Source organism: Pediculus humanus, genomic scaffold (assembly GCF_000006295.1).
Source record: "Pediculus humanus corporis 1103172108279 genomic scaffold, whole genome shotgun sequence".
Taxonomy (NCBI): Eukaryota; Metazoa; Arthropoda; class Insecta; order Psocodea; family Pediculidae; genus Pediculus; species Pediculus humanus.
Genome location: NW_002987848.1, coordinates 780,747 through 805,598, shown reverse-complemented (window position 1 = coordinate 805,598; position 24,852 = coordinate 780,747). Strand labels below are relative to the sequence as shown.

The 24,852-nt window shown below is 27.6% G+C and overlaps 5 protein-coding genes across 5 annotated transcripts; 3 read left to right on the top strand and 2 right to left on the bottom strand.

The window, feature by feature from the left end:
* Nucleotides 1–752: 752 nt before the first annotated feature.
* Phum_PHUM509530 (uncharacterized protein) lies at nt 753–5,306 on the bottom strand (the record flags this gene model as incomplete). Its single annotated transcript, XM_002431011.1, has 16 exons — nt 753–892; nt 942–1,234; nt 1,309–1,493; nt 1,961–2,090; nt 2,172–2,363; nt 2,448–2,587; nt 2,656–2,855; nt 2,934–3,186; nt 3,257–3,421; nt 3,509–3,723; nt 3,794–4,262; nt 4,352–4,485; nt 4,617–4,821; nt 4,911–5,046; nt 5,126–5,175; nt 5,253–5,306. 16 exons carry the CDS (start codon nt 5,304–5,306, stop codon nt 753–755), a joined length of 2,961 nt encoding a protein of 986 aa, XP_002431056.1.
* Nucleotides 5,307–6,066: 760 nt separating this feature from the next.
* On the top strand, nt 6,067–8,497 carry Phum_PHUM509520 (transport protein, putative; the record flags this gene model as incomplete). Its single annotated transcript, XM_002431010.1, has 9 exons — nt 6,067–6,217; nt 6,485–6,635; nt 6,789–6,914; nt 6,991–7,196; nt 7,293–7,503; nt 7,578–7,889; nt 7,966–8,078; nt 8,170–8,272; nt 8,353–8,497. The coding sequence occupies 9 exons, from the start codon at nt 6,067–6,069 to the stop codon at nt 8,495–8,497; spliced, it is 1,518 nt and encodes a 505-aa protein (XP_002431055.1).
* Nucleotides 8,498–10,596: 2,099 nt separating this feature from the next.
* On the top strand, nt 10,597–14,881 carry Phum_PHUM509510 (tyrosine aminotransferase, putative; the record flags this gene model as incomplete). Its single annotated transcript, XM_002431009.1, has 8 exons — nt 10,597–10,741; nt 13,133–13,464; nt 13,555–13,746; nt 13,831–13,913; nt 14,046–14,244; nt 14,345–14,428; nt 14,502–14,600; nt 14,681–14,881. The coding sequence occupies 8 exons, from the start codon at nt 10,597–10,599 to the stop codon at nt 14,879–14,881; spliced, it is 1,335 nt and encodes a 444-aa protein (XP_002431054.1).
* An 832-nt stretch (nt 14,882–15,713) lies between these two features.
* Phum_PHUM509500 (carnitine palmitoyltransferase I, putative) lies at nt 15,714–18,605 on the top strand (the record flags this gene model as incomplete). Its single annotated transcript, XM_002431008.1, has 11 exons — nt 15,714–15,919; nt 16,014–16,149; nt 16,285–16,457; nt 16,552–16,714; nt 16,862–17,042; nt 17,121–17,299; nt 17,384–17,487; nt 17,571–17,699; nt 17,778–17,900; nt 17,974–18,310; nt 18,384–18,605. The coding sequence occupies 11 exons, from the start codon at nt 15,714–15,716 to the stop codon at nt 18,603–18,605; spliced, it is 1,953 nt and encodes a 650-aa protein (XP_002431053.1).
* A 1,854-nt stretch (nt 18,606–20,459) lies between these two features.
* Nucleotides 20,460–23,601, bottom strand: Phum_PHUM509490 (Long-chain-fatty-acid--CoA ligase, putative; the record flags this gene model as incomplete). The annotated part of the gene is made up of 8 exons (XM_002431007.1): nt 20,460–20,614; nt 20,742–21,008; nt 21,110–21,373; nt 21,453–21,765; nt 21,873–22,207; nt 22,293–22,719; nt 22,801–22,975; nt 23,426–23,601. 8 exons carry the CDS (start codon nt 23,599–23,601, stop codon nt 20,460–20,462), a joined length of 2,112 nt encoding a protein of 703 aa, XP_002431052.1.
* Nucleotides 23,602–24,852: the final 1,251 nt, after the last annotated feature.

Here is a 24,852-nt window from a genome sequence, read left to right as displayed (position 1 = left end):
TTTTATGTTACGTTAAAATTAATCCATTATTATTATTATTATTATTATTATTATTATGTTTGTCGCGAGGATTAAAACAAAAATGTATTAACTGTTAGGATTAACCTCTTTTAGATTAAAAAAATTAAGAAAAAATTAATATTTGCCAAACGATTTATACCCATTCAAATATATATATGCCGGTATTATTATTATTATTATTATTATTATTATTATTATTATTTTGTTTAATTTCTATAGGAAAATTTATATTAATATTACACATAGATTTATAAATAATAATAATAATAATAACAAAAAAAAAAATTTTTTTATTTTTATTATAAATAAAAAAATAAAAATTTATTATTAATTGTTTTGTAAAAAAAAAAAAATTTGGCTTTTAAATTCATGATTATTATTATTATTATTATTATTACTTTTTCTCTTTTTTTTTTTTTTTTTTTAAATAAAATTTTGCGATTAAATAGATATAATAATAATAATAATAAACACGTGTTTTTTTTTTAATAAATAAATAAATAAATTTTTCGACATTTAAAATACGAGATTAATACGATTTTATTAATCCTTCTTAATCCCTTTTTTAATCTCTCCCGTTTTAAAAACTAATTCCTTCATACTTAATAAAAAATTTTTCTACGATTTCGAAATTAAATTTATTAATAATAATAATAATAATAATAATGTTTTTACAGAAAAATTATTTTTTAATAAATAAATAAATAGAAAATTCTATTATTTACATTTTACTAACATTCGAAACAATTTAAATGATCCGACGCACACCTGCAACCGCAATTCGTCGGACAATAATTTTCCGTACTGAACCAAGCAAAAATGTGTTTGGCGTGCCCTCCGTGACCGCATGCAAAACAAAAATTCGACGAACCTGAAATATCAACAACAACAACAAAACCTTAAAAATAAACGAAATCTACCAATTAATACAATAATAATAATAATAATAAACGTGCCTCTGACTAAAATCCTGCAAACCGAACACCTCAAAACGATTTTCTTACATGAAGAACAATATGGCGGACGCGTTATGGGTTTTTTACACTGTTGACACTCCATTAAAAATTCCATTAATTTTATCGAATCTTTCGGGTGTTGTAAAAATTTTCCGACTTGCGTTCTCGATTCCAACAGGTTCCATCTGTGCAATATGTCCGCGTAATGTCTTTTCAACTCGTCGTAAATGCCGGCGTTTTTCTCGTTTAAAAACTTACTGAAAATTTTTTTTGATTTATTTCAACCTTTTAATCCTTCGTCAAAAGAATCTCGCCTTTCGACAAAACAAACCTTCTGTCGTTGCTCGTGCTGTCGTTTGCACATTCGAACGTGTTGATGATGATGGCTTTCAAATCGTCCAAAGAATCGGACCAAGAATTCGATCTGTTGTGTCTCGTCGACTGGACTCTACCACACGTCCAATCATCCGAAGTTGTATCGATGGGATGAATGGTGTGGTAGGGAGATCCTCCGGGCTAAAAAAAAATACCACAAACCTATTATTTTCTTTTCGTCAAACTTATGACAATGGATTGTTTACATTAATGACGTCATATATTAAACGATACGATACGATACGATACGATTAATGCAAGCGTTATTAAACACTTTTTTTTCATTACACAAATGCAATAAAAACAAAAAGGAAGCCATGATGGTGTTATAAGCTTTTTAATCGTTCGTGTTAAATTAATTTATTATTATTATTATTATTATTACCTTGAGTTTCCACTTCCTACGATTTTTATGCTATAAATAATAAAGAAATAATTTATCAACTCAATGTCGAGGAAAAAAAAAAAAAAATTTCCTTTTTTTTTTTAATATTAAAGTAAATTTAAATTAAATATGGCGACCGATTATCCCTTTATGACAATGTTAGGTAAAAAAAAAAAAAAACTAATTTCTCGTTTTGATAAATCTTAAACAATGGTATCGTTACCGTCACGTTTCCTGTTTTGTTATAACTTTTATTAAAATTATTATCCTTCTGTTCGGGTTTACACGGTGCAAATATGCACGAAAGCATGGCCGCTGTTTGAATGTCCGACATTTTGGCATAGTGCATGATTCTGAAAATTCAAAAAAAATAAATCACTAAACTCGTTTTTCTTAAGGACGATCGTTCGTTCTTCTTCCTGATATCAACTCACAGGTATTCTATTTGCGATTTGAAAAATGGATGGTAAAACCATTGCATGTCATCCTCGGAATTGTTTTTGAACGAAATCGATGAACCGATCAAACCGACTAAAATCCAAACTTGTACAAGATCAGGCCGACCCATTTCTTCGGCGACCTCTGCATTCCTGTTACACATTTTTGTTATGTTTTGCAAATCGAGTCTGAAACAACGACAACAAAAGGATTATATGCAAATCCCAAAATATTTACCACCTTAATTTAAAAATTTCTTGTAGAGAACTTACACGTATTTTTCTGCCAATTCTTTATTGGTAAAAAAAAGCTTCGAACAATCGTATATGGTAACATTTTTCAAAGATTTAATTTGCGACCCGTTCACGATGGGGAAATTCACGTTACGCAATGTCCTCGGTCTGTTTAAATTCTGCAACGAAAATTTCAATTATAATCAAATAAAATTTAAATAAATAAAAACAAATATGGAGGACGTACTCTTTCTTGTATGAAACAAGACACGGAGCCATCGGTCACGTCCTGTCCTGTGGAATTTTGCAACATGTAAATCATAGAATGTGGAACTGAAGACACGGTTACGTTTCCAACAACGGCAGAAAATGATCTTGGTGTTGGCGTATCGGGTCTGGTAATCATTTTCCTAGCGAAGGATGATTGGTAAAAACATACTAATTTATCTGCAAAAAATTTTTCGAAATGAGTTTTCCTTTCCTTTTCCTTTTGCTAATTTAATCCATTTAAAAATAAATACTTACCGACGCTGCAAAATCTTGCTCCGCACGTTTTCGGATAAGGAATGTGAATGTCGTGCATTGCTTCGTAAAAAAAAGAATTGGTAGGAAGTAATTGAGCTTCTGCGCTTCCTATGGTAGGCACTCTGGAAGGTGATTTACTTTCGATTTCTTGTATTTGTACAGAATGTTCCAGAGTCGTTATGAGTTGATTCAAACAACTCTCGAGGCAAATTCGATTTTTTTTAACACGTTGTTGAGCTGTTTGTTTCAAAAGCTGTAACAAATTATCCATTTTTAATATCAAAAAGAAACTTATCAACATTTTCTTTTCTTTAAAGTTTTACCCTAAGGATTTTAGTCTTCAACATATCATCCATTGGAGAACTATCATCAAGTTGAAACGAAGGTGCAGCATTGGTGGGATAACTCGAAGGAAACGTTATTTTGAGAGTTACGGTGTACGAATTAACAATAACGGTAACGATGCAAATCCTGTCTAAAACATTCATCTGAAAAGAAATATAATTGGAAAACAATTATAAATGAAATAAAAAAATGGTTTTGAATCTTTAAAAAGGTTCATTTTAAAAACTCACTTCTTCAAATTTAACATTCGGTAAATTCGTAAAATTCGCTGTTAAAAGTGAAAATTCCAATTCGAGACTTTTAGACGGATTCGATGATGAAAAATAATATTTGTCCGGATATTGAAAATAATCAAAATTACTAAATGAAATTTCGTTCATTGCCTCAACGGCTGGTATAATCGTTTCGACCGCGCTAAATTCTTTAGGATCTTGACTTGAAAGTTCTGTAAAATATCGTCAGGTAATAATTATATTTTAATAAATAAAATTCAAAAAAAAATAAAATCAACTCACCGATATCAACGTTATTCCCTTCAGAATTTAATTCTTCTGCTAAACCTAAACTATCCCTATCCAAATCATAACCGCAAAGTTTTTGTAAGAAGGGTTCAATTTTCCAAACTCTTAAACTTTGATCTTTTGACCACGTCACCAGTTGATAATCTGATATTTCATTTCTATTTTTTCTCCATTCGAATTCTAAAATGATATCTGTGTGACCGACAAAAGTATGAACCGGTATGGAAAGATTGGAGAGATTCCACAATAATAATCCATTTTCTCCTCTTTGAGATAACGGGATAACAACAGTAACAAGACCTTCTCCGAATGGAGTATACCTGGCTCTCCAAACTGGAGAAGCGGTTTGAATAACACTCTCAGCACAGTTTGGATTGGTTACATCAAAGAATTTAACAGTTCCATCTTGACTACATGAAGCTAATTGAAACTCGTGAGTTTGACTCCAGTCTAAATCATGAATCTGAAATCAATTTCAACAAAAAATTATTTGTGAGTTAATGAAATTTATATTAATGACACATATTTTAATAATGTAAATTATTTAATTACTTTTGCTACATGTGGCGACAAATATTGAACAGGTGCAGTACCTTTCCTTTGATCCCAAATTCTTATATCTCCGTCATGAGCTGTAGCTAAGAGATAAGCTGTTAACTTATTCCAACGAACATGATTTGCAGCAGCTAAAATTTATGAAATTCATATTTTTATAAACTTTTTCCTAAAGATAAATATGCCTTAGAAGAAAACTAAATAAGCTAATTTCATTTATTTTTGTATAGAAATAATGTGATTTAAAATAGTTTATAAATACCAATGGCTGAAAATGATATACATGGTCTCCTTAAATCTCTCAAATCCCACACATAAGTAAAAGAATCTGCTGAAGCACTCGCAAGTAAATTTGGATCGAATTGATGCCAATTTAAATCGCAAATTAATCTAGTGTGAAATTTCAAAACGTGAAAAAGATCCAAATCTGTTTCTTTCCATGAAAATATTTCAATCTTTTGATTAATCTGTAAATATCATCAAAATGCAATATATATATAAACATTTTCTATGAAATAAAATATAATAATTTTTTTTTAAAAAAAGACAACCTTACTGAAATTGAACAAAAGTGACCATTCAATGCGGTCGGATTCCACTCGGCTCTACCCACATCATATTTACTATTTTTAGAGTATTTTTTTAAAGGTTGAGAAAACCTATTTAGATTTTTAATGGCTATGTGACGTTTTCTAAAACAAGGTATGTTTGCAATTAGAAAAAAACATTTTCTTTAAACCTGTACGAATAGTAAGTTGAAGTAATTTTTACCCCGCCAAAAGAATGTTATCACCGTTACGATCCATTGCCATAGTCGACGCCTAAAATCAAATTAATTAAATATATTTATTCTTTTAAAATAAACCGATTTTGAATATTGTACCTGAAGTACTCCTACCTGCAAATCTTTATGTTCTTCACTATGAAGCTCACTACTCCAACGTAATGCCATTTTTTTAATTTTTCTTTATTAAAACAGTTATTTATTGAAATTTCTACATTACACTGTAACAGAAACTTACATATTTTACATTTATTTCGAATAATAATATCACCATTAAATTACTGTTACTTTAACTACTTCGATAACGTTTACATAACTGCCATAGAATGTTTCAGTTTTACTTTTTTATTCTGCAGCCACTTTTTTTTTTTTTTTTAAATAAAAGTTAAACATTTTTAATATTTGCTTATAAATTTCTAAATAAAATTAATTTTACGAATTCAAATTTTTAATTTATGCCTTAATTACGCATTAGAATATTAATATTAACGTTTTAATCGTCTTTAAATTTCTTTTCATTTTTCAAAAAAAAAAAAAAAATGGCGCCAAAATTAATTATGATAGTTTATAATATTAATATATACCGTTTAAAAATTTATTATAAAAATAATTATATTGAGACAACTAAACAAAATAAAAAAATTTAAACGTGAAAGTTTTCTAAAAATTTATAAACAAATTATAATTATAATTTAAAAAATTATAAACGTATAAAATATTATTTAAAAAGTTCAATTGTTGTGAATAATAATAATAGTAATAATAATAATAATAATAAATTTTATAGGTATGCAAAATCATCGACATATCAAATCAGTATACTGCTAAAGTTAAATTTATTCATGTACAGCTGATAGTTGATATTTAGGTTTTTTTTTTTTTTTATTTTATATATACATATATATATATTATTATTATTTTATAAGTAATGAGTAATTCCGCAAGTGTAAGTGACTGTGATGTTTTAATACGACCAAATGAAAATGAAGAAGATGAAGAAGAATCTGCAAAATGTTGTGATCCAAGATCAACAATGTATCGTTTTCTTGCTCTATTTTTGATGTGTTTTATAGGTTTTGGTGAGAGATGTTTTTTTTTTTTAATGACATTTATCCAACCTTTTAATTTCTAATTATGGCCTTCAACTTTATAAATGCCCTTTTATGTTTTTTTCTTCATGAAACCATCTTCTTATGAAACTTTTTCTTTATTTATGAAAGAATATATATATATATATATAAATGTAACGCCCATTTTTTCAATCATTTTATCTAATTAGACATTGTTCTTTATTAATCGATATTATTAAATGACAAATCCTTTTCCTTATTTATTATTGTTTTTAGGATATTGTTTTTGTTATGACATACCAGGAGCATTACAAGATAATTTTAAAAGTGACATGGATCTTACCACATCGGAATTTGTTTTATTATACTCATGGTATTCCTGGCCTACTGTTATCTTATGCTTTGTCGGTGGTTTTTTATTAGATAGGTAATTTTTTTGTATGAAAACCTACATATTACGATGATGATGACCTTTAACCCCTGTCACACTTTTTTAATCATTATACACTTCTTTGTATTAATTTTTGGATAATATTTATTTAACCTCATAATGTTTCACATGTCATTTTTTTTGTTTCAGAGTATTCGGGTTAAGATGGGGTACAATCATTTATTCTGCCGTTTTAGTTTTAGGACAATTTATATTCGCTCTCGGTGGTTTAGTAAATATTTTTTGGGTTATGATATTGGGAAGATTTATTTTCGGGTAAATATATATTTAAGTCCTATTATTTAAAGTTGAAATTTTTAAGTGGGTTAAGTCACATCATTTTTTTTTATAGAATAGGAAGCGAATCTTTGGCTGTAGCACAAAATAATTATGCTTATATGTGGTTTAAAGGAAAAGAATTAAATATGGTATTCGGACTACAATTGAGTTTTGCAAGAGTTGGTTCTACTGTAAATTTTCAAGTCATGGAACCTTTTTACAATTGGGTTAACAAGTATTATCAGGGATATATGTGCATTGGAATGACATTACTTATAGGTAAATTATTTGCTTTCTCTCTCTCGATTTATTTCTAATGACACTACATTATGCATGTTATGTAATATTAAAATTAATTTAATTTCATTCACAAAGCTGGATTAACTTGTGTCTTGTCATTAATCTGCGCCATTATATTAGCTTGGATGGATAAAAGAAATGAAAAATTTTCAAAACCCAAAAGCACGCAGGAAACTGAATTGATTAAAATAACTGATGTGAAAGATTTTCCCGGATCATTTTGGATGATATCAGTTGTTTGTATTTCTTATTATAGCGCCGTATTACCTTTTATCGCTTTGGGAAAGTATGTAAAAATATTGATTTCCCTTTTAAAAAAAAAAACATGGCCGATATTTATTGCCTAATTTTTTTTTTCAGGGTATTTTTCGAAAGGAAATTCGATTTTCAACCTAACGAAGCAAATCAAGTTAACAGTATTGTTTACATAATATCAGCTTTTTTATCACCCCTAATGGGTTTCATTGTTGATAAAACGGGGAAAAATGTTTTTTGGGTATTTTTAGCCATTTTAGGAGCCATAGGCAGTCACGGATTATTAGCTTTTACTTTTGTTAATCCCTACGTTGGAATGATAATTTTAGGATTATCCTACTCCATGTTGGCAAGTGCTTTGTGGCCCATGGTTGCACTTGTCATTCCCGAATACCAATTGGGTACAGCTTACGGAATGTGAGTTATGTTTGGAAAATATTCAATTTTTTATGAAAATCATCTATGCAAAAAAGAAAATTTTTTTTTTTTTTAGCACTCAATCTATTCAAAATTTAGGATTGGCTTTGATAACTATGGTAGCGGGATTAATTGTCGATTCTGGAGGATACCTAATGCTTGAAGTTTTCTTTTTGGCTTGTCTTTGTGGTAATTTCCCCTCTTCTCCCCTTCCCCCTTCCCCATTAATAATTTTTTTCACGTTGGAAAATTAATTTTTTTTTTTTTTTTGGTTTTTTAGTTTCGTTAATAGCAATTGTCGTTATATGGATTTTTGATTCTCTAAGAAATGGAATTTTAAATATGTCGGTCAAAGAAAGAGATCTTTACGAGAGTAATAAATTGTTAGTATTATAAAAAAAAAAAAAATTGTCCTAATTTTCTATAGATTTGATATTAATTATTTAAGTTTGTTTTTTTGTAGGGGATCAGAAATTTTAGAAAGGGAAAAATTATTAGCATCCGGTTCTATGGCAGATGTAACACCGCAAGATCTTTTATCACCTCAATCGGATTTTTACATAAGAAACAGATACCTGTCTAGAATTGGAGCTAGGGTAATTAATTAGGGGGGTCGAGTTTTTGTAAACCGAGAGCTAATAACACGAGTATTAATTAATTTTTTTTTTTTTTTTCAGTTACCCTCTGCATCTCACTACAACGGATTATTAAAAGGTCAAACTTACCGAGCTCTAAGATAGGATTCAGCCAGTTCAGAGGAGGAAGAAGTGCGCGAAACTGAAGCCTTTCTCTGACTCTCTGGATCAAAACGATCTCTCCATTTTAAAAGTTACTAAATTGCTCAATTCGGGATGACATCCATGGTCGTTACCGAACCAAAAAATCTCCCCATCAAAACCTGAAAAAAAAAAAAAAAAAAAAGAAAAGAAACCAGAAATTAGTCGTCATTTGCGAAAAAACATGAAAATATTCATTTTTTAAGGCTACAAAACTATATAATTACGTCAAATCGATATATTTTATTTATTTCCGGTTTATTATTTTATCGATAAGTCTATTTCCGGTATTGCGATAACGGAAATGAAAAATTTTCAGTTTATTTTTTTAAATTATTTTTTTTTTTTGGTACTTTTTACCCGGAATATTTATTTACCGAAAGAATTTTTTTTTTTTTTTTGTGTGTTAAAAAATAGGTATGATTGAGTGTACCTAAAATTGATGTAAATGTAGGTTTTTAACATTCCTTATCAATTTTGATAAGAATTTCATTTTAAATCGTACTTTAACGTTGCATCGCAAGTATTTTACCGTATGTATGTGACGACACATACATATCTTCATAAAATAATAATAATAATAATAATAATCATAATTATTTATATAGTAAAAAAAAAAAACCAAAGAATTCTCTTTATATATATATAATTTGCTTTGTATCTCTGTCAATATTTTTAATATTTTCTTATATTTTTGTTTTTTAAAGAATTGGGATATGTAATAAAAAAAAATTTAGAAAAAGGTTTTATTTTATTAACGAACGAGATAATGATAATTTTAAAAGTAATGTGAAATGATTTAATAGAAAAGGGGCTGTGAAAATTGAAAGAAAATATTATTAAAATAATAATAATAATAATTCATTAAAATGTGAATAAGAAAATAAATAAATAAATTTTTAATTGTTTTTTAAGCAGCTAAATAATAATAATAATTATTATTTTAATATTATAATAATAATAATAATAAACGTAACAATTTGAATTAATTAATTTAATTTTTACCAATAGAAAAAATATAAAAATCCTCCATTTTGTTTTTTTTTAAACAAGATATGTATATATTTATGTATTAAACATAAATCATTTATTAAATATATTAATTAATTAATTAATAAAAAAATAATAGATAAAAATTATGTAAAACTTTTGCATTTATTTTATTATTATTATTATTATTACTTTTTTCGTAGTAATCAATGTAAATTTTACACATTTTAATGTTATTAAATTTCTTATATATTTTAATAAAATAAAATAAATAAATAAATTGCTTTTAATATACTTAATAATTTTCTTAATTATTTATTACGTTTAATTAAGCGATGATGATGATGATAATCTATGTAAATGTAATTGTACACAAAAAAAATGAAAAGATTAAATATATATCCATATATATTTATTAAAAAATTTATTGTTTAATTATTATCAATCAATCACTTTTAATTAATAAATTATTAATTAATAAATTTATAACGTTATTAAAGAAATTTCAAAAAAAAAAAAAAATAACCGTGGAAAACACAGAAAATAAAATAATGTGTCGTGTCAATATGGCGGTTCTTGATGATAATTTAAAATATTTTGTATCCATGTTAATTTATCCAATCGAGTATGTATATATATATATATTTTCCAGTTTTTATTATTAAAATGTCCTCTAAAGCAGTTTTTTTTTTTTTTTTTTAAAGAAGACAACATTTTATGGGAGCGGCAACAACGGTCGTCCAATCAAATCACATTTCAAATGTAAACCTATTTAATTTAAATATTGTCGTTATTTTTTATATATATATTTTTAACTTGATCTTCGGATTGTTTGGTACTCGGTATCGTTAAGAGTTTTTTTGATTTTTTTGTGTTTTTGTGTTTTGTTTTTGTTTGTTTTAAAAAATTCGATTGTTTGATTTTTTATTTTTTTTTCCCGGATGACGGTTGATATGTGCGATCAGAAAATATGGGATGTGCGTGCGTCAAATTTTGCTAAAAATACGCATAATCCCATAAGAGCCATTGTTGAAAGTTTACAACTCGAACCAAATCCAAATAAACAAATGATTTCCCTTTCGATAGGTAAGATAATTAATTATTTGGACAGGTCAGTTACAAAAATACATTTTTTTTTTTTTTTTTTTAAAAAAAGTAATAACGTTAATAATTAACGATTTAAATTTAACGTATTTTTACGAAATTTTTTAAATTTTTTACCTTTCGCTCGTGACACGTTCAAAATTTTTTTTTCTTCTGCTTCTTTTTTTTTTTTAATTCCGTACTGTGTGATATTTTTTCTGACATTTTTTTTTTAGTAAAAAATATAATTTTTTTTTTTTTATATATAATCATTATTATTACGTCACGTGATTAAGCGAAATCATTTCTACAGGTTTTGTATAAAATATAACAATAATTTATTTTTTACAATCACTTAAAAAAAAAATTAAAAAAAAAAAAGAAAAACTTTTCATTTTGATTTTGCAAATAACGTTTAAAATTAATTTTTGCGTCGTAATGCGCATGCGCGAATTTTTACTTTTTTTCCTCTCATCTCATTGGTTAAAAATTGACGCGGGTCTTATTGTAATCATCTACGTCATCATCAACAACAACAACAACAACATCAACCATTGAACCAAGTTTAATGAAAATAAAATAAATTTATTATAATTGTCGACGAATTCAAGGGCGGAGAAATCAGTTATTTATTATTATTATTATTATTATTATTAATATTAATATTATTATTATTATTATTATTATTATTTTTAACGAGCAATTTAAATAATTAATTAAATCCGCGTAAATATCATAATATCGAGTTGTTTCGTTTTGAATGACGTCAAACCTTTGCAAAATACGAATTTTTTATTTTTTATTTTGTTTATCATTATTATTATTATTATTATTATTAACTATTTAAAAAAAAACGTAATGTAAATTTTGCAACACAGCAACTATTATTAAATTATATTTAAAGTATACAATAGTAGTCTCAAAAAGGTAAAAAAAAAAAAAAAAAAAAAAAAAATTAAATTAAATTAAATTATAAGAACGACAAAAATTTGATTCCAAATAATAATAATAATAATAATAATAATAATAATAATAATAATAATAATAATATATTTATTTATTATATTTCCTGTTTTTTATTAGTTCTTCTTTGGTAATTGTTTTTAAAAAAGTCAATATGGCATCTCTTTTTTTTATTTAAACTTGAATAACAAGTTAAAACATGTCATCGGATACAACATCAGGTTTTTTTATTTATTTATTTATTAAAAAAACTTTCCAGAATGGGTAGAATGGGTAGTAGTAGTAGTAATACGACTTACAATTTTTTTTTTTTTTTTTTATATCTTGTTGTAAACATTTAAAAGCTTTCTTGGTAAATAAAATTTTATATATATAATATGAGAATTATACTAAAAAAACTTGGATGTTGTTGTTATTATTATTATTATTATTATTTTTCCCAAATATAAAATTTGCAGTTTTACTTAAAATACAAAAAAAATTTTTTTAATATTGATTATATAGAAAATTATTATAAGCTCTGTTATTATTATGGGGGGAGGGGAGGGGGGAATTAATGAATAATTAATCAAGTTATGGAAAATAAAGTTTTTAACGAAAGGCAACCTTATGTAATACTTGGGGGGGGGAGGGGAGGAGGAAAGTACCATTTTTAATCATATATACACCAGATAAAAATTTTATTGAGACAATTTTTTTTAAAATTCGAAAAACTTTTAAAAAACAGTAATGGAAGACTGGAAAAACAACTTTGAAAACTTGATATTAGGTGCATATCATCTTCTTTATATATTACGTCAATATTCCCTATCAAACTTGTTTTTTTTTTTTTATAAATTAAAATAAAAGATACTCATGAAATTCCTTGTTAAGATTTTTTTTTTTTTTTTTTTTTTTTTTTCAAAGGGCGACCCAAAAATTTTGGAAAATTTTTAAAAAGTTATTCAAGGTTAAAAAAAGACCTTTTCAAAAAAAAATTAATTCCCGGAATTTAAAAAAAAAAAAAAAAAAAAATTTTTTTTTTTTTTAAGGGAAAAAAAAAATTTATTCCCCCCCGAAAAAAAATCGAATCGAATTACTATATCGAATGACCTTTCGATAATCGTTATCGATATTGCGACGTTTTATCAACAAAAAAATTTTTTTTTGTTGTTATGAAAATTTATTTTATTTATTGAAAAAAAAAAAAAAATATTTGCACACGTTTGATATTTTATAATACTGCAATCGATTACAAAAATAATAAATTTTTATGCAAAAAAAAAAAAAAAATTATTATTATTATTATTCGAACAGGTTTTTGTGAAAATTTTGTTGTTGTTGTTTAATTGCAGAATAAAAAAAAAAATATTTTTTTTTTTTTTTTTTTTTTTTACCGAGCTTTGAAAATCAAGTTTATTTAATTTAAACGCATTTAAAACTCGTTTACAGGAAATCCGACAATATTTGGAAATTTAACGCCACCGAAAAAAATTATTGATTCGGTTAAAAAAACTGTCGATTGGGGAAAATGTAATGGATACCCTCCAAGTACTGGAACTACAGCAGCACGACAGGCTGTTGCTGATTATTCCTCTTCTGATAAAGTAACCGTCGATTGGAAAGATGTTATTTTATGTAGCGGATGTTCTACGGCATTAGATTTATGTATATCCGTAATAGCTAATCCGGGAGAGAACATTCTTATTCCAAGACCAGGTTTTTCTTTATACCGAACATTAGCCGAAGGATTAGGTATAAAAGTCAAACCTTATAATTTAAGGGTAATTTTTTTCCAAAATTTTTATTAGTTTTTATGCCCTTTCATATTCAAAAAAAAGGAAAATAAGGTACAAAATATTTTTTTTTTTTAGCCTGATTATCAATGGGAAGTGGATTTAAGACATCTCGAAAGTCAAATTGACAATAAAACACGTGCAATAATCATAAATAATCCTAGCAATCCTTGTGGATCAGTTTTCAGCAAAAGACATTTAAGAGAAATATTAAAAGTTGCTTCACGTCATTGTTTACCAATAATAGCCGATGAAATATACGAACATTTAGTATGCGACATCCATCCATTCAATTTTTTTTTTTAAAATAAACCTACCGACAAACAAAAACTAACAACCTGTAATTTTTTTTAGGTTTTTTCCGGTGAAGAATTTTTCCCATTAGCTTCATTATCAACGGACGTACCTATTCTTTCTTGCAGCGGATTAACCAAAAGGTATATAATATAAACGATGATAATAATAATATATCCTGGTTTTCCCAGGATATCTCGTTTTAATTTCCCCCTCCCCCCCCCTAAGAAAACTTTCCTTGTTAAACGATAAATTGGAAAAAAAATTTGTTTTAGATTTCTCATACCCGGTTGGCGTGTTGGATGGATCGTGATCCACGATAGAAATGGAGTTTTCGAAAAAGAAATAAAACCCGGATTAACGAAATTAAGTCAAAGAACTTTAGGATGCAATACGATCGTTCAAGGAGCAATAACCGAAATATTAAAATACACTCCACCTGATTTTTTTAACAATACGATAAAAACCTTACAAGTAATATAAAAGACTTGAGATGCACACTTCTCATCATTATTATCAATTTTACTATTTAAAAATGATAACAAATTGTACCTTATTTTGTTTTTTTTTTTAGAAAAATGCGACGATTGCTTATAAGAAATTATCTGAAATACCTGGTCTCAAACCTATAATGCCACAAGGAGCCATGTACATAATGGTAATTAAAATTGTAAAATGATTATTAAGGTTTTTACATTTACGATGGTAAATTTTTTTCTCTTTTGTTTCAGATCGGTATCGATATGGCTTTCTTTCCAGATATACAAAATGATTTAGAATTTGTTGAATTAATGGTTACGGAAGAATCTGTTTTTTGCCTTCCTGGAAAGGTGATTCAAATTATCACACAATGCTAAACTAGTAATTTTTTTGGGGGTTCTAACAGCCTTAACATATATCTTTTTTACAGTGTTTCGATTATCCAAACTTTGTTAGAATAATCATTTCGCCACCGGAAGATATGATAAGAGAAGCTTGCGAAAGGATAGCTGAATTTTGCGAAAGGCACTACAAACCACCATCGAAAAGTTCAGAAAGGGAAACATCGTTTCGAGAAGTCACCGTATCAGATTCACCGGGTTCAGAAATATTGGGCAGAAATCTTGCTTAATCATTAATTAATTAATTATTAACAATTTAAATATGTCATGCCAGTGTTTTTTACAATATTAATTATTGTATAATGTAAAAAAAAAAAAGGCATTTTAAAAAAGACTTGATTGTATAAACATATTGCTTAATAAAAAAAAAATTAAAATATTTAAGTGAAACTGCAAATTTTTTGGCGTTTTTTTCCTTCTCTCTCCCCCCCACTCCTTAGAGTCAATAAACGTCATAATTTTTTTCAAGGGGCCTCATTTATTATAAAAATATTTTCACGAAAACGAGTAATGTCGTAAAGTTGATTGAGTTTTTACACATGTTTATAATTAAAATGCAAAATATTAAAACCTTTAAACGTTAGTTTTCTTTAAAATTTTTGGGAAAAAAATAGTCAGCCATAATGCATCGAATAAAACCCATGAGTAAAATGGAGTAATGTAACGGTTAAAATTTCTTACCTAAATTTCAAAGGAATTCCTAAAAAAAATTTCACTTTGATAAATACTTCTTCTTTTTTTTTTTAAACAAAATAAAAAATAACACAATCACTTTAACAATAACACATAACACAATAATATTATTTTGTACTTTATAATTTGTTGTTACTTTATAATTTCACTGTAAATTAATTTCACCCGCGTTTCTTACAACACACACGCACTCTACAAAAAAAAAAAAAATATTACTCTATGACTTTTAATAATTTAGTTATGTAATCAAACTGACAGTGGTTTGTTTATAAGAGTTATGAAAGTTGTTCATTTGTTTTTTAATAAAAAAAAAAAATTTTAATCCAACTTTAAGAACTCTTATATATTTTTTTAATAATTATGTTCAAAATGACTTCCATAATAAATTCAAACAGCAAAAAAGACTTGTTTCTTTTGGCTTCATATTTTCGAAGATTAAATGGAAATATTATTTTACATATGAGCTCAGCATCAAGTGTACTTAGTCAATCAAAAACGGAAACACCACCAACAAAAACAGAAATAATGCGATTTCCCGTACAACCCCTTAAAGAAACTCTACAAAAATATATCGAGTAAATTGATATTATTTAATATCTCTTAAATAAAAAATTTTGACTTTTTTACTTTGTAGTAATAAAATGAAATTATATATTTATATATTTAAAGGTCGGTTAAACCTTTTGTCAATGAAGAAGAATTAACGAATACAAAAAAAATTGTGGACAATTTTTCCGAACCTAATAATATTGGTACGGTACTACAATCTCTGTTGGAATTCAGAGCTAAAAATATTGAAAACTGGGTATATACGTTTATAAATATATATATGTACATACTTACACAAAATTATCATTCCCAATTTATTTATAAACTTTTCGATTTCGATTCTAAATTAAATTGAAGTCTACAATTGGAAAATATGCACATTATTTTGTAGTTATCAGATTGGTGGTTAGATACTGCATATTTAGAATACAGAGATCCAGTTGTAGTATATTCGAGTCCAGGTTTGGTTTGGCCAGCTAAAAATTTCCAAAGTGAACATGAAAGAATTTGTTATGCAGCTACGATCATACATTCAGCATTACTTTTTAACATATTATTAGAGAAGTATTTAAAAAATTAGTAATGTTACAAAATGACTTGCTTTTTTTTTTTTCCTAAAACATTATTTAATTTTAATATTATGTCTTAATTTTAAAAGAAAGAAACTGCCACAGGACATGTTGGGATCATTTCCTTTATGCATGAATCAATATTATAAAATTTTTGGAACTTGTCGAATTCCAGATTTACCAAAAGATAAACTTTTATTTCAAGATCCGAAAAATCCGAGTACTAACATACTAGTTATTTATAATAATCAAGTAAGTCGCACACAAATAATCAATTTTTAAATATTAATATTATTATTATCGAAATACTTTTTTTTTTATATTCTTATTTTAATGAAAAATTACTTACTAATTGTAAATGTTCAAAGCATAACTTTTATAGCTGAATATTTTATAAAGTTTTTTAGCATCAATGCATTTAAAAATGACACTAGGAATCCTCTATCAATAAACACATTTTACACAATGTTACTTGACATTGTTGAAAATAACTGTTCGGAAGATGTGGAATATCCTGTCGGTGTTCTCACGACAGAAAACAGAGATAATTGGGCAGAAGCTTATAAAGAATTAAAAAGAAGTATATATGTTTAATAAAATGAAAATGAGTTTTTGCAAATGATTATTGTAAGTTTATGCATAAATGTACCTTTTTCAGATGACATTAACAAAGACATATTGGAAAATTACATTGAGAAAGCACTTTTTGTCGTTTGTTTGGATAAACCGCTGCCAAATAACAATTCCTCATATGATACAAAATGTAGTAAATTATTGCTACACGGTTGTGGTAGTAAATATAATGCTGGGAATAGGTGGTATGATAAAACAATTCAAGTAAATATCAAAATTATTTAATACATACCTGCTCTGCATCATGAGAATTTAAACAAACATGTCTGCCATATATTATTGTTTTAGTTTATTTTTGGATGTGGTTCCGATGGTGTGGGAGTCGCATATGAACACAGCCCTGCAGAAGGTGGACCAATCGGTGTCTTGACTGATTATGTTTTGCTCAAAGAGTATCTATAATGAAAAAAAAATTTTATCACACCCCTGTCGCTGCCATAATTCATCAAATTTATAATTGTTTTTTTGTTTACAGGGGGAAAATTTCAAACAGTCAATATAAATTTGAAAAAGTAGAAGATTATCCTTTGCCACAAAAATTAGAATTTTGTTTGAATGATAATATAAAAGAAGCAATAACTAAAGCAAAAGTTGCAGTCAATAAGTAAATAATACTTTTTTTAAATATGAAATTATTTTTCAAGTTTTCACAAAGATAATTATTGTTTTTCTATTTTTAAAGAATCAGCTCGACTCTTAACGTCAACAGTTTTTCTTTTTTTAAATTTGGTAAAAATGAAATTAAAAAGTTAAAAGTAAGCCCGGACAGTTTCATTCAAGTCGCCATACAATACGCTTTTCACGAGTAAGTTTTCCCGGCCGTTAAATATAATTATTATTATTAGAAAAATTTAATAACTGAAATAAATATGGAAAAGGTTACACAAACATCCGGGAGCACAATACGAATCGGGATCACTGAGAAGGTTCGTTAACGGTCGTACGGATACAATTCGTACCTGTTCGGAAGACGTTTTGAAATTTTGTCAAAAAATGTCCGAAGCGAACGCGTCGAAAGATGAAAAAAAAGAAGCACTGTTGAAAGCACTCTCATCTCATAAAAAATACGCGAAAGAAGTCGTCGAGGGTAAAGGAATCGACCGCCATTTGTTGGGATTGAAAATTTTGGCGAAAATAAACGGCGTGGAAAATTTGAATTTATTTAACGATGTCGCATATCAGCGAAGCACTTATTTTCAACTGTCGACAAGCAACGTAACTGTCGCCAAAAATTTCACGCAAACTGAAAATAATAATAATAATAATTAAAAAATTTTTATACGTACAGGTTCCGGTTAAATGTAACGGTTTTATGGTTTACGGTCCTTTGGTCAAAGACGGTTACGCCTGTTGTTACAATCCTAGAGATAACAACATCAATTTTGGAATGACGGCTTGGTTTAACAGCGACAAAACAAATTTGAACGAATTCAGAAAGAATTTATGCGAAGCTCTTATGAATATGAAATGTTGTTTGGAAAATGACGAAACGGTCAAATCGAAATTATAAGATGTACCTCACCATAACGAATTCTGCAAAAAAAAAAAAAATGAAAAAAAAATTATGAAACAATATGCAATTTAAAATGTTTTTATTCTTACTACAACTATTATCATTATCATTATTATTAATACTTGTTAATTATTTTCACATTAAATTCTTACGGAATTAATTCTCTGTAAAAAAAATAATAATAATAATAATAATAAATCGACCATTTTGTTAATGAATTGAAAAATTTTTATTATTATTATCATTTAAATAATCATTTCCCCTTCACTAAAAGAAAAGAATGAATCGTAATTAAAAAACGTGTCATTAACTTTCATAATTTTTTTCAACGGTTTATTCACGTGATTACGTATTATCGTAATTCGTTAACGAAAAAAAAAAAGTGTCACAAGAAAACTTTGATAATATATTTTTTTATAAAAAGTTTTACTTTGATTTAATCCATCATTTATTCCCGATAAAAATGGCACAAATACGTGTGTATATATTAAAAAAAAACAAATAAAAACATTTATTTTATATATATAATTATAATAATAATAATAATAATAATAAAGTATCGTGTTTTAAATTTAAATTTAAAAAAAAAAAAATACGTATAAAATATTTATGAGGCCATTTATTTATTTATTTCAATTTCAATTTAAATTAAAAATTTAATTTCAATTCATTTCCATGTTTTTTCTTATATATCAAATTGATCAATTTTTAAATTATAATTTTTCTTATTATTTAATTACAATTAAATTACAATTTATTTTAATCAATTTTTTATTATTTTAATACGTAAAAAAAAAAAAAAAAAAACAATTACGTTACATAAGTTTAACATTATTATTATTATTAATTTTTCTCTCTTCATTATTATTATTATTTTTTGCCCTTTTTTTTAAATAAATCCTTTATAATCGTTTTTAAATATTATTATTATTATTATTTCAATTCTTACCGTAACCGTGATGATCTCTCTCTCTCTCTCTCTTTCTAAACCAAAACTGTAATCGGTAGAAAAAAAATTAAACAAAAAATTAAATTTATAACATTTATCTTTTCATTTTCTTTTTTTTTTTGTACAGGTTTGTTATATTTTACATTTGAATATAAAAAAAAAAAAAAAACAATAAAATGTTTGTTATGATTACATTTCTGACATTTTTTTAAATTAACAAAACACCAACGAGAGATAATTTATTTAATTAATTAATTATCCCGACTCCCCATCATCATCATCATTTCAATTTTTTTTTTTTAAACATATTTTGATAAATTTATTATTTATTTATTTATATATATATATAAATAATTGAGCCTTTAATTTATTATTTAAATTTACACACCTAATCATCTATTTCATATAATCATCACTGTTTAATTTTTACTTACATATAAACTCAATCATTCACTCACTCATTCACTCTCATTCATTCATTCCTTTCACGCTTCAAAAATAAATATTTACAAATCAATTAATATTAATAATAATAATAATGATAATGATAATAAAATAATTATTAAATTACATTTATGCTCTCATCGACAAAATTTAAAAATTTTTCTCTTTTCTTTTCTTTTCTTTTCTCTTCTCTTGTTTTGATTCTATGCTTCAAAAATGGGCACAATCACAACAACAAAAAAAAAAAAGAAGAATTTTAACCATTTTTTAAACTACTCTGAAGCACAAAAGCGAAAAGAATATTTTAATAAAAAAAAAAAAAACTGGACATTGACTGTAAATAAATACAAAACGTTTTCGATACTGTAGAAAAGGAGCGAACGAACGAACGAACGAACGTGGTGGTAGGAACGGGAGAGCACACATCAAGGCCTTGCCAGCAAGTCCTCCTACTGCCATCACGACGCGTACATTCTATTGATTTCGTGTTGATACCGTTCTTGTATGTCTTTACGCTTTAATTTAAATGCCGCCGTCACGAGTCCCATGTCCGGAGACCAAACTTCTGCACATAATTTAACAGCCGCAGGAACTTCAAACTTTTCCAATTTGCCTGGAAAATCAATTCGCAAAAAATCCTTTACAAACGACTACTAACTCAACAAAAACTGCCCCGAATGGGGGGGGGGGGCACCATGAAGGTGCGAGTCACCTCCTTTCCCAATTTTCCAAACTCTTACATTTTTTCGCATGCTTTTCCAATTCGTTTAAAACGGCCTTTTCCATTTTCACATCTTGACATAATTCTTCGAACGTCGCGTTCGGATTACCAGCGAGTTGTCTCAATTGTGACGGATTCGGTACGACCAAAGCCACGGTGAAATGTTTACTCGAATCACCGTAAATGCAAATATTTTCCACCAGGGGGCAAGTTTTCAATTCTGCTTCCACTTTACCCAATGAAACATATTCGCCCGCTTGAAGTTTAACCAAATCTTTTTTCCTATCTAAAAATTTAAATTTTTTTTTTTTCATTTGTTTGTTCTTGTTGTTGTTGTTTTTAATGACAAATTTTTTTTTTAAATTAAAAAAAATTTTTTTCTCTTACCAATTATTTTAAAGCTTCCGTCGGGGTGAACTTCGCCAATGTCTCCCGTTTTAAACCATTGCCTTCCGTTTTCCTCGAAGAAATCCTCCTTCGTTTTTTCCGGAAGCTTGTAATAACCCGAGGAAACGTTCGTGCCCCCTATTAATATTTCTCCTCGCGGATAAGGTTTGTCTTTGACCCGATAATTCCCTTCCTCCCAATCAACTAGCCTAATATCACAGCCTATAGCTGGAGCTCCGACTCTTCCGGTTGTTCTATCGTGAACTACAGGGGAAAAACTTTTTGAATGCGAAGAACAAAAAAAAAAAAACTTTCGAGGAAATATAACAGAATCAACTCTTACCATCCATGACCGTCGCCGAAGAACAAGACTCTGTAAGACCGTAACCTTGCAACACTTGAACGCACAAACATGTTTTTATAAATTCGTGAGTGTCCGGAGCCAATGGAGCTCCCCCCGATAAAATGAGTCTAACTTTTCCTCCCATCAAATGTCTCGTTTGACCAAATATTATCCTGTTAATCAACGGAGTGTCGAATCCTCGGTTCATCCATTTTTTCTTATAGTTGTAAGCAAAGTTGAATAATTTTTTACGGAAAACTCCACCTTTGCAAACTTTCTCATTGATCCCTTTGAAAATTCGATCTAAAATTAACTGAAAATAAAAAAAAAAAAAAAAAAAAAAAAAAAAAGGGAAGGAATTTAATCACGCGGGTATTTCTCGACCGGTACAACACGCAAAACACAACAACCAGGACTCACCGGTACGGAAGTCAAGCACGTCGGATGAAGAACGGAAGCATCTCCTTTCGTGCCACGTTTAATTTTACTAGAAGTGTCTATCATCGTCAAAGGCGTGGAATAACCTATGGGAACGCCGCATAGCAAACACACGGATTCGGCGAGTAATTCGAAAACGTGTGCCAAAGGCAAGTAACCCATGAAAACATCGTCTGGAAAAATTTCAACCGCATCCGAAAAAGCCTTGAGCGTGCTCAACATGTTTTCGTGTGATAAAAGTACTCCCTTGGGCGCTCCCGTCGAACCGCTCGTGTACATAATTATGGCCGTGTCTTTCGGCAGCGGTGCCTCTACCTCTGCGGCGGAAACAAATTGTCGGTAAAAAAAAAATAAAATTCCAAGGAAATATTTACTTAAAAAACAAAATCTCCACACACGAACCATTTTCTTCGAATCGTCCTTTGTTCACGACTTCGGAAAATGATAAAATTTCAATGTTGTCGAAACCGGTCGTGTCCGTTTTCACGAGTTGATCTTCCATGAATATGATCGTTTTAACCTTTGGAGTTTTCTCTAAAATCGTATGGAATTTGTGCAAGAGGTCGTGCGACGTTATGACGACGGAAACTTCCGTTTCGTTTATCCCGTGCGCTATGGCATCCTCTCCCAGTGTCGCATATATCGTTACGACGGGTATGTTTTGCTTGAAACAACCATGAGCGGCTATCATCCATTCTGCTCTCGTTTCGGCAAACACGACGACGGGTTGTCGGGGTAATTGTCCGAGGGAATAAAGGCCCCTTCCGAATAATTTTGACATTTTATCTACTTCTTGGAAACTTTGCCAAACGTAATTTCCCATTACGTACTAGAAAAAAATTTAATAAAAAAAAATTTCTCAATCTTTTCCATATCAAGGTTATTATTTCAGTAATAATAATAATAATACCTTTTTAAATATTCTTCCGTTGGGTTGAACCTCATCTTCTTCTGCTAAAATTTTCCTAGTACCTAAACAATTTTTTTTATTATAACGCACGGAAACGAATCGAAACATTTTTTCCATCGTATCAACTCCTTCTCTTATGAGAAGTTGATGCATTTTTTGTGGGCCGTTCACATTCCTAAAAAAGTCATAAAAAAAAATTGATCGTATGCATAAAAAAAAAAAAAATAAATTTCAAATAATTATTATAATTAATTCGCTCGAAAAAAAAATAAAAAATAAAATAATAAAATAAAATTAAGGTCACAAAAATAAATAAATAAATAAGTGTGTAGTTTATTTTTAAATTCATATATACAATTAATTTGTTTAAACTTGTTTTCTACGAGCCAGCAAAATACTTTTAAAAAACGTTATATTTTATTAAAATAAGAAATTTTTTTTTTTTTTTTTGATAAAAACCTGTCTGTCTGTTTGTTTGTGTTTGTTTGTTTGTACGCGTTTGCCCTACTTTTACAATTTAATTCTTTCACTAAAAATTAAAAACCACCGTCGGGTGGGAAGCGAAAAACAATTTTTTGGATTCCAATTCGATTATTATTATTATTATTATTATTATTATAATTACCTGTATGTGATTGATTTTTCTTCAACTGAAATCGGTTTCGCTCTTACTTTATTCGAAAGGCTTTTTTTGTCCCACGGCCGATTGACGAGCAAGTAAACGGGATACGTTATTATGTCGTAAACGAAAGCCAAAACTTTTATGGCTCCTAAAGCACTTTCCAACCAAATACTTTCCATTTTTCTGCACAATAAAAGTAAGTAAAGGCACACTTAAAAAAAGTTGCTTACGATTTACCTACGGGGAGAGGGAGGAGGGAGGAGAAAGGAAGAGAGTTAGAGACAGAGAGAAAGAGAGAGAGAGAAAGAGAGAGAGAGAAAGAGAGAGAGAGAAAGAGAGAAAGAAAGAGAAAGAGAGAAAGAGAGAAAGAAAGAGAGAGAGAGAAAGAAAAAGAGAGAGAGAGAGAGAGAAAGAAAAAGAGAGAGAGAGAGAGAAAATATCAAAATCTAATTAATCTGTAAACAACAAATAATAATAGTAATTGCAAGTTACGACACGACTTTTCCTAATTTTCCTAATTTTTTTTCCAAAGAGGAAAAACTTTTTTTTTTTTTTTCCTTTTTTTCTAAATTGGCAATTTTAATTAGCGCGATGCTTATACTTAATTAAATTTAAATTTTTTTTAGTCCATTAAACAAAAAAAAAAAAAAAGTTTAAAAAGCTCAAGCGAAACAAACAAAAAAATTTTAAATTTAAATTTTAACTAAGTAAAATTTATTAAAGCAAATAAATAATAAGTTTTGGGTTCCCGCCTTCAAACAACAACGCACAACGACAACAACAACAACAACCCCAACAACTAGAAAATTACAAAATTTTAAGGGTTTTTAATAAAATGCTTGTTGACAACGTCCTTACAATACAATTGTTTCATTACAGAAAAAAAAAAAAAAAAAAAAAAAAAAAATTATTTATTAATAATATTCGTCTTCTTAAAAAAAAATTAATTTTTTTCTCCACTCGTTAGACTTTGAATCTTTTTTAATTAAATAATAATAATAATAATAACGAGAGGGGGGAAGAGAGAGAGAGAGAGAGAGAGAGAGAGAGAGATAGGGAAAAATTGAATGGCGTTTTCCTTGCAACACTTTTAAATTTTTTTTAGCCGTAAGTGATAATGCATAAGCAAATATTTTTCATAGATTAAATTAGTTAGTTATATATTATACTGACCTGCTTTTTTTATTTTTTTATTTTTTTTTTCCTATTTCAATTTAACCTAGGTTTAAAAAAAAAAAATTAAAAAAAAAAAAAAAAAAACTTGCTATCAAGGTATCTCTCCTCTCTTACACGTACTAACCGTACCTTAATACAAAAACAAGAGAGAGGGAGAAGAAAAAAAAAAAAAAAAAAAAAAAAACAAAAACTGTCAACTTTGAATCAATTTTTTTGTCTGAAAGGCTAAACTATTCAGTTTTTTTTTTTTTTTT